This window comes from Nicotiana attenuata, unplaced genomic scaffold, assembly GCF_001879085.1.
Source record: "Nicotiana attenuata strain UT unplaced genomic scaffold, NIATTr2, whole genome shotgun sequence".
Taxonomy (NCBI): domain Eukaryota; kingdom Viridiplantae; phylum Streptophyta; class Magnoliopsida; order Solanales; family Solanaceae; genus Nicotiana; species Nicotiana attenuata.
Genome location: NW_017670705.1, coordinates 366,619 through 376,991, shown reverse-complemented (window position 1 = coordinate 376,991; position 10,373 = coordinate 366,619). Strand labels below are relative to the sequence as shown.

Below are 10,373 nucleotides of genomic sequence, written 5' to 3'. Positions count from 1 at the left end.
GTGGAGTATAGACTGCCTACCACCAATTGCTTGATAATTGATATGTAAATTCACACATCCTCATATGTTCATACCTAAAAGAAAAGGTCCACAAAAGAAAAAGAAACAGGAAAGAAAAAGTGCTGACTGAAGAAGAAAAGTAAACTACTACTTTTCTTTTTTTACTTTCTTTTAGTATGTGTATGGTCCCTCTTCCAGAAATAAAAAATTTACCTTTGAAATTGAACATTCAAAGATAAAAAGAATAGTTTCATTCTAATAAATTAGAGCTTGCCCTCATTTACTCTAAGAATTTCTCCGCACATAATTGAGCATCCATAAAACAATTTATATACACCTATGAAGAAAACAACATCTAGTTCCCCAAATGGTTCCGACAAGTAAATGCAACAATTTATAGATGTAAATAAGTTCCCCGACCCTTATTTTACTCGTAAAAATAGCAAAACCAACAAGCACAAGCGCGTTTTCCTTCTCTTTTATTTTTTGGAAAAAATGCTCACGAGCTTACCAAATCCATCTGTTCTGCTCACCGCATGTATCCATCATCTTGGAAAACCTATTTCAATTGCAAGAATCAGTCTACAATTTACATCTTTTTTAAAAAAAAAAATTAAAAACATCAGAGTGAGGGAAGGGGATGCTACGCTACTGATAGGGTTTGAACCCTCCACCACAAATGTAGGGGTCGAACTAGCCCTCTATTGTAGGGGTTGAGCTCGACCCATACAATTTACATCTACTTCAGCAGATCCAGCTAATAGGCAAAATCCACTAAAAGGCGCAAAACTTCCTTCAGTAGATAGATGATATAATTTGCTAACCTTATTCTTACAATTAAAAGAGTCTGGCAGAGAGGCAGCAAAATAAGAGATGATGACAAACTCTGTTCTACATTGTAACCATAGCAGACCCTCATCAAACCTTTGCATAGTTTCAATCGACGCTTTTCTCTTACCTTGAAAGGCAAATTTCTATCTATGGCCTACAGAGGATATCTCGAGCCTTATAAATGTTGAAACCATTTCTTAATAAAACGCAAAAGCCCAATTAGCTTCAATAGTAGAAGCCAAAGAAGCCAACTTGGTGTGACCTCCGGGTACTCAAAGCAAGAAATTCCAGCTACCAGCAAGCTGGTTTCGGAACAGTCTACTTAGACGCCCAATGCCCTTCACTATGATTCACGAAGCCAATAAGAAGTTTCTAGACGAGAAGAAGAAGAACTCTTCAAGCTGGATAATTTGTCAGATGTCATGACCTGCAACTAAATAAGAAGAAAGCAGCTTCAAAAACTCACGAAAAACACAACATATTGCTAGGAGCCGTATTACGGAAAAAGGTGCAATGATAAGACACTATACAATCATTTGAACAACATGTGCAGCACACCCTTGAACAGGTTTATTGATATTTAGAATGATATCTACAACAGAGAATTTTAATATTCTCTGTCAATATATTACAAATTGAGGTAGTCATTCTACTTGTATATAATGCTTCTGCTACAAGAGGCAAATTAATAGAAGTAGCTTCTTATTTTAGTGAATGATCATACACATTTACTAAAGCATCACACACACACACACACACTCATCACTGATGATTGACCCTCAGGGGTTTTCAGTTGGCATAACTCCTTTTAGCAGATGAGCATACAGTTGCTTAGGTTTCACATGGCATCATTTACTCGATTATAATTGGAACAACAATACCACTGAAATGCAGGAATGATATGGAAAAACTGAGCTATATTACTATAATCCTTCGCAAAGTCATGGGGGGGGGGGGGGGAGAATCAAATAACTGGAAACGAAAGACGGGTCATGATTTTTGGCCAGCACGGGTTAAATATAGGGGTGGGAAGCATAAAATACACTGATTTTTATTCTTCTTGGAGATCCTCTAAGGTGACAATAGAGATATATTTGCGTGATATTGGGAAAAAACCAAGGAGGAAAAGAGCGGTCCTGGTAAGACTACAAAATCACCTTGGTCATTGCATAAGAAAAATTTGCATGCAATATTACCTTTAAAAATGCACATCCAACACTTCTTTTTTTTGCTTTAAGGTAGAGTAAGTAGCTCTGTAGCTGCTTCACAATATGGAACTCTCACAGCAGTAGTATTTCTTGCAAGATTATCTTTTGTTTAATCTTCTCTTTCTGTTATTCATAGGATAATAGTGCGGGAATCATCATTGTTGGAGAGAAGCAAAAAAATAGATGGATGGCAGAAAAACAATGAAACCTGCAGCATTTGACAGAAGATCATATACAGACACAACCCCGCGGCATTTGACAGAAGATCATATACAGACACAACCTTAACGTACCTGCTCAGGGTGATACCCCTCATGTCCCATCTCCACAGCTTCATCACGAGGTTCAGATCACCACAGACTGAGATTAGCAGAATCAAGTACAATTCTGGCTCTCCTCCTTTTGCAGCATAGTTTCGAACTTGAAATGGCCCATTTTATTAGTGTTTTTCATATACTAGGAAAATTTCAGAAGAAATAAGAAACCCCTGCAAAGATCCATTTTCAAAATTTTCTCTGTAGTTTCACAAGATATTACTTAGCAAATTACACAAGAGCGATACTTCACCTTCATCAGAATGTTGACAAATAAAAGATTCATAGCGAGATCATTCATGTCTGATGCGAAGTCTAGAAAATAAAGGTAACCCAACTAAAGGGGAATCTGCATGTAGAGATAATAAATCATAGTATGTACTCAATCCAGCACCTATACAAACAGAATTCTTACTTCTGTCAATGAGGGGAAAAGAAAAGGTACAGCCGAAATTCAAAGAAGTAGCAATGCCACATGAAACGTAACAGTGCAAAAAATGTGTTTGACTCCCTTCTTTATTCCTAGAAATTCAGTACATTTATCAAATTTAAAAATCTCGTACACAATATACTCCAGTTGTTCAAAAAGTAACTGAATATCTAAAACACATAGCTAGAGCTAACACTGTATTTGGTACAAAAAGGCTAACCCATGTACAAAACTGAGAAAAAATAGTGTTCTAAACCTAAAGAGAATTTGGTTAATTGGCTATAAACCAGCAAAAGATCAATGAAAGCATCTTCAGAGCTTTAACAGAGCGCATCTTCAGAGTTTTAACAGAGCGCAGATGCCAAAACCGTCAAATGTTATTACTTGCATTTTCATAGTATTTGCACGGTTAAACCTCTCAAGGTGTACAAAGGAATCCATTTCTCAACGTCAGTTTGTCCACACTTCACTTCCTCCGCAACGATCTACCACCTTTCTGCCCAATTCCAGTCCCTTCAAGACCTGATGACAGGAAAGACCGAGAATTTGGCCTCCACTTTAGCTCTTTGAGAACAGAAAATAAAGTTGCTAGTTCTGGTGTTATTTCACTATCTTTTATATTGTTACATGAGACTACCCTAAGCCTTTCAAGCACTGTCCATGACTGAACTACCGAATCTAATCCTTCAGTCGTGAGCAAGGAGCATCCTTCCAAAGAGAGAAATCTCAAGCTCCTAGAAAAGAAAAAAGTTCCCATTAATCTTAGAACAGTGTTAGCTAACACATATTACATGATCATTCTACTTATGAAGTTCATGGACAAGCTAGATGCATATTCCTGTTTAAAAAAGAAATGCTCTCTATCAAATCAGCAGTAAAAAAAGAACTTGACTGCATTAGGTTGTTTTCTTTAAAGAAAAGCTGCCAAAATATAAATATAAATAAAGATAGTATAAAAAGAAATCATAGCTCTCAAACTGATTATAGAACACTTTGTGCATTTAATAATGATAATTTATCTCATCTCAAAATTGATTAGTGCCCTCCTTTTAGATTAATAACACAGAATTTTAATCAAGAAAGGACTACACAAGTCTCTTCTAAAGGCTGGATAAGAATATGCATGTATCTCATTTGTGTTTGCAAACAGAGAGATTCTCCCGAAAAAGTTGTTCAGTCAATTGTTAAAGATGAAATTTTCCTTATATATTCAGCAAATTTCCATTCTCTACACGCATTCATTATTTTAAAAAAAAATACGTCAATCTTAAATTTATCAGGTGACCATCTGTTCAAGTTAGAGAAGTAGTACTGGCATATACCATATATAAACAGAATCAAAATGTGTTCATACCGACAAACACTTGCAGTGGCAAATATAGTGTTGTCTAATCCCCAACAGTCCCTAAAGACAAGCTCTCGAACAGTTTCACAGACCAGAAACAATGCTCTCACACCTTGCTTGTCCCGTAATTGACACTGCTCTAAATGTAGCTCCTCGAGAGTAGAACAGGAACCCAAGTGCTCATCAGGGCCAGGACTTGAATCCAAAACCTTACAACAATGAAGCTTCAAAGTTTTCAAGTTGCTACAATACGACAGAGCTGACAACCACCCACCATCCATCCTATGATCAGAAAGTACCAATTCTTCTAGCATCTGACAGCACTGCCCAATGGCTTTGATTCCATCATAACTTCCTTCGCATCCCACCAGCTCTAGCTTCAATAAACGTCTACACCCTTGAGCCAAAATCGTCAACCCTATATCCGAAACCATTGAATTATACAACCCATCAATGCAACCAACCAATTTCAGTATCTGCAAATTCCTACAACCAAACAACCCCTTCAATGCAAAGTCATCACAGAAATGCAATTCCAACTCCTGCAAAGTTTCACACTTTTCCCCCAAATAGCTCAGGCCCTCTACACTCACATTCATCAACACCATTCTCCTTAAATTAGCACAACCCTCAACTAAAACCTTAACCCCTCCATCAACCACCTCTTTCCCCAAAAACCCGTCTTTCCTAACAAACCCGCCATTGACAAAGCTCGAATCCAAATGCAACGAAACGAGCCTATGACTCATAACAATCCCCGAATTCCTCCTTGATTTCACACAAGTTCGAACTACGTCGACGTCAATTAAACCCGGGAATCTATAACTTAGCCTCCCAGATTCCAAAAATTCCCAATCTAACAGCTTAATAGACCTAACCAACTTGCCACTAAGCTTACACCAACGCTTACAAACCAATGAATTCGAAATGTGCTGCTGCTGTTCTGGAACCTTCGAAAGCACACTCAACAGCAACTCATCAGAGAGCAAGTCAGTATAATCCGGAGCAGAGCTGAAACGGGTCGGTTCCGGGTCGTCTAGGGTTAGGGTTTGAGTATCAGAATCGGGCTCAGAAGGTGGAGTAGTTGAATTAGAAACCCATTGAGCTCGCATTTGAAGCACTAATTGCTTCAACGCCTGAGGATCCTTGTTGTACCATATATCCGATAAGCTCGACCGCCGTTTCTTCGCCGGCGCCGGTAATTTAACCTTAGGGTTAGGGTTTTCTTCAGGTGACGTGGGCATTTCGCCCAAGCTTTTAGCTCACTTTCTTTTCTCTGTCTACAACTTCACCATTTGTAGGGTTTTGAGTATAGATACAGAAAGCTGTATGTATAGTTGCAGAAAATTTTAGAAGTTGAAGAAGAAGTGCATACAGTTCCTCAGCAGATGAGATTTGTGGGGCGCACAATCTTTCTCTGTGTATAATTTTTTTGTTTTCTTGTTGGGGAGGTGGTTTAACCAATGATTTAGTGCCACGTATAGATATAACTGGGGCTTTAGAGGGCGTGGCTTTGTTTAATTCGTAGGTGGCGGGGGAGCAGGAGTTGTTGTTCTTGATACACAACACATGCACATTTGCTATTTTTTAGGTTTTTTTTTTTTAAATCGGAGTTGTATAGGATTTCTCCCTTAATAAAGATCTCAATTCGAACCTTTATGAATGACAGAAAAAACTTCATAGTTTTTTTTTTTGTGTGTGTGTAAATAAGCTTACGTGAATGAATTTGAATTAACCAAGATTCCAATCAAAAGAAAGATATTTTTTAGGAAATGCAAATAATAATGAAAAAATTATTGCTCTTTTGTCATCTTTTCTTGATCCAGAGAGTCCACCCAAAACAACATTTGTAGCCTCACAAGGTAGGAATAAGCATAGGCGGACGCACATGATAAGTTGAGGGGTCACAGACACTCAAAAACTTGGACAAAAACTTTATATATACTTGCAAATATCTTCAAATAATAGTTAGATATTAGCATATTTTTATGAGCAGTGATAAATTTATATTGAATATTATGGTGCCCCTAACAGCCGAATCGGGGCCCACCCCTAGAAATAAGGTTGCATACACTATAAGAATATATTGGGTTTGTTGTTGCAATAAATAATAATATAAAATATTGGAAATTTTCTATTGTGAAAGACTCCTTTAATTTTCCTACTATATATTATTAGCAAAGTACTTCCCGCTAAAGAAGATAAAAAGGTAGATGAGCCCCATGAACTAAAAAGTGTAATGATCATGCGAATCATCAAGTGAATCATTTCATCATCATCGTCAAATAGAACTTTTATATTTGGACCTACGAGAGTTTGCATTTATGCTGCGTAAAGCAAATTTCTTCACTTATTTAACAAGTAGTGAATGTGAAGTTTAAGCAGTGAAAGTGAACTCTAAAACAAATTTTTTAACTTATTTAGCTAATAAAACTTGGATTTTTCACCTAAAAAGATTGCTTTATGCTGTGTAAAGCAAATTTTACTCTTTTTAGTTAATGACGTAAGTAGAAGTTCGACAAAAATCTATCTAGAAGTCCCTCAAAAGGAATAATGCTATTAAAACAATCTTCCTTTTCACGCAGGATTAGTAACTAGTTAATCCCACTTCAACAATTATATTTTGCTTTTTGACATTGTAATTTTTATTTTATTTTTGAGAACCATTTTCCTCCATCCTATTTAATTTTATAATGTTAACTCCTGAAATTTGTAAAAATATGTTAAATTGTTTATAAATTACATAATAATGCACTTCATAAGTTGACCTTGCATTATTTTAGCCCACTTACAAGTTTGCAAATGTGTAGCGAAATATCAATAAGCTTAGATATGAATTTTTTCAAGTTTTTTTATTCTCTATATCTTCAAGCGTGAAACATTTCCATTCACTACTAAAAAATCAGGTTTTAGCGACGGACAAATTTTGTAGCTAAATAGAAAATCTGTCGCTAATCTCATTTAGCGACGGATTAGCAACGGATTATCAAGAAATTCTGTTAGCTACGAGCGTTTCAGCGACAGATTAGCGACGATGTTCGTAGCTAATTCTATTTTTTTGTAGTGATTCTTCTTTTTCCTCAAGTTTCTACATACCTATCACGACTACGAAAATTCAAAAACATACGCGAAAAATCTAAAACCTCATCTTCTTTAATGCTAATCTTGTTAGATTTTGAATATGATTTTGTGAGAAATTTGGAATGGGTATTATTTACACTTATTATAATTAGTCTAAGTAGACTGTATACAAAGTTTGAAGTCATTTAATGGAGATTTGGAATAGTTTTAATCGGGAATTGCAAGTGAAAATCGTACATAAAGTTCGTCAGAGATGCTTATACACTTTTATACAGTATTATACACTTTTATACAAAGGAGTATATTATATATATATAGTTGTATAAAAGTGTATAAAGATGTATAAGCATAGTAGTGAAAATGTTAGTGATACACCATGTATATAGAAGAAGAAGAAGAAGAAATGTGAGAAATTCACCAAATACCTGTAAATAATTTATCAACCTTGTATAAAATAATGTATAAGAGGTGTTTATACATTACTTATACAATATTATACATTATTATACAAATGAATCATATTAATGGAGCTTCGCGGGTTCTTCTTCTTCTTAGGGCACCTTCTTAAATTCAACTCAAATCTAGCTCAAATCTGCTCCAAATCACTTCAAATTTGAGTTTTGAACTCCCCTTGACGATCCCAATCAATTGGGCCAACACCCAATCCAAACAACTAACAAAATCGAAAAATCCAATTTCTGAAATTGAAGCTTCGAATGACCTATAATGGTGACTCCAAAAATAATAATTCTCTTAAGTGTATTTTATCTTCTCATCTTAATAGTGAATATCAACTTTGAATCTGGAAGGAGAATTGAAGAATATATATAATGGTAGAGAAATTTTGGGGTGCAAAGTCGTGAAAGAGGAAGAAGAAGAACGAAGAAAAGAAAAAAAATAATTAAATAGGGTGAGCTAACTGGTGAAAAATAATTTTCAAAATATGTACAACCTGGGCCATATCAAATAAGGAAAAGTGGGCCATTTTTTGATGGACTGTTGGGCCAAGTGACAAAGAGCGTAATTCTCTTTCCTTTTCCCTAAAATGTAAATAGGAATTTTTACCTCCTATAGCAAAGGTTAACACCTTATTTATTTTAAATAAATACCATTTAAAAAAATTATATTCTATAGATACCTTTTAATGTTTATAGCAAAACATCTAATTTTGATTACCTCCTACCCCTAAGCCACTAAATACGCTATTCAGTTACACTATTTTCTTTCTTTCTCTACTTTGATACATGTCATTCTCTCCCCCCATTCCCTAAAAACACGATGCTCAATCTCAAAATTCCTCTCACCCACATCACCTACCACATAACATAAACTGCAACAAAACAAATTCACATCAAAATTACGTTTTCTAACTTGATTCTTTCTCATTTCCTGTCGGAGTTCACGTTTTATTTGCCAACTTAGATGCCCAAAAACTAGTAGTTTGTGAATTCCGCTCCATTTGTCTCTTCCTTCTTTCGGGTCCAATTCAACTGTGTAACAGGGGATCCTGCTCCTTCTGCTACTCAATTTGATTAAAAAGTTTTCCTGTTGTTTGCTTTGGTGATTTGGGGTTTTTTAGATGGATGGTGACGACGAGGGAGATTTGCTGTACAGAGTTGAAGATATGATTGACTTCTGCAGTTACTGCTAACAAAGGATGATGAGAGACAAGAGGGACATAAGGCCTGTAATTTTGATGTTGAATTTGTAATTTTGATGCGTGGGAACAGTGAGATTCAGGGTTTTTGCTCGACGGCGGATTCGCCGGAAATTAGGGTTGTACTTGAACAAAGACGACGGAGTTTGGGGCTGAGCAACTTGATTTTCTGTTAATATATTTCAATATATTTTCAACGTATCATGCTGTATTTTCATGTATTTCATTGTATTCATTATCTTTTTTTCATTGTAATTCAATGTATCTCGCTGTATTCCATGTATTTCATTGTATTCATTGTCTTTTCTTCATTGTATTTTAATGTATCGCGCAGTATTATATGTATTTTATTGTATTCACTGTCTCGCTATATGCCATGAATGTATTCATATATTTTTTTAATTAATATAATTTATGTATTCAGATGTATTATATAATTTCTCTGAAGATTGCTATGTTTTTGGGGTATTTTTAGGTTGAGAATCTTTTTTTTATAACTGGAAATACAAAATTTGTGTGTTATAATTGAGTTTGTTGAGTTATATTAGGAGTCTATTATGTTAATTGATTCACTTTCCGTTTAAAAACAGTGTAATCCTTGTTTCACGCCGTGAATACGGTCGAATACAGTCGAATACAAATGTTTCACGCCGTGAATACGGTCGAATACAGTCGAATACAATAATCTGTCCAGCTGTAATCCCATGTTTCACGCCATGAATACAGTCGAATACACTCGAATACAACAACTGATTAGTTGGACTTCCCTGATTCACGCCTATTTTTGCTACTGTATTCATGAATATAGTAGCTTAAATACATCTAATACATGTTATAACAACAGAAAACGTATCTACAATCCGTAATATAGCAAATGGTATCTATAGATAGCTAATTACCACTAAAAGATAGTGTTTTATGAAAATTTCTCTAAATTATATTACCCTGCCAAGCAAAAAGGTTGCCCTGAATCATATAAAATTGACCACTTAATATAGACGTTACTACTAATATTCATCTCCCTAATCAAACCATTTACTGGTGACCTAAGTTTGGGCCTACAGTATTGAGCTTCAATAAAATTTCCTGATCTGGGGCTTAACGTTATCTAACAACAAAAGACCAACTGTACAACAAAGGTTTTTTACGAAGGTGAAATGACTATTTAAAATTAGGTTCCAATAAGAAATTTGGTAAAATGCGGTGAGCGTGGATCGAACACGCGACCTTTAGATCTTCAGTCTGACGCTCTCCCAAATGAGCTATCCCCGCTTCGTTGTCGTGTTATCCGATTTATTTAATAACAACAGTCTTTGGAAGCTGTTGGATAAACCTTTAGCCGTGTGGTTTTTGAGAAGGTGTTCTGTCTCCTCGTGCAATACTTGGGCTACTAATTTCACAATTTTGGAAGCTCAATGTCAATGTCTCCCTCCAATGCTCGAGGCCCCACCGTTCAAAAAGTTTTTTCAATTATTCTAGATTTTAGAATAAATTCATGGGATTTTCA

General features: G+C 35.5%; 1 protein-coding gene and 1 non-coding gene across 2 annotated transcripts; both read right to left on the bottom strand.

Moving 5' to 3' along the window:
* Positions 1–548: 548 nt before the first annotated feature.
* Positions 549–5,582, bottom strand: LOC109242496 (F-box protein At5g51380-like). Its single transcript, XM_019409344.1, has 4 exons — positions 4,138–5,582; positions 2,333–3,517; positions 2,028–2,247; positions 549–1,264 (listed from the first exon to the last, which is right to left on the bottom strand). The coding sequence occupies exons 1-2, from the start codon at positions 5,370–5,372 to the stop codon at positions 3,250–3,252; spliced, it is 1,503 nt and encodes a 500-aa protein (XP_019264889.1). The 5' UTR covers positions 5,373–5,582; the 3' UTR covers positions 549–1,264; positions 2,028–2,247; positions 2,333–3,249.
* Positions 5,583–10,065: 4,483 nt separating this feature from the next.
* TRNAF-GAA lies at positions 10,066–10,138 on the bottom strand. The gene has a single exon. It is a non-coding gene; the product is annotated as a tRNA-Phe (tRNA).
* Positions 10,139–10,373: the final 235 nt, after the last annotated feature.

What these genes read in the sequence shown, in the direction of transcription:
- LOC109242496 (XM_019409344.1), bottom strand. Translation starts at nt 5,372, where the DNA reads ATGCCCACGTCACCTGAAGAAAACCCTAACCCTAAGGTTAAATTACCG. An exon ending in GCCACTGCAAGTGTTTGTCG is followed by an intron (nt 3,518 to 4,137) that starts GTATGAACACAT and finishes TTTCTTTTCTAG; the next exon opens with GAGCTTGAGATTTCTCTCTT.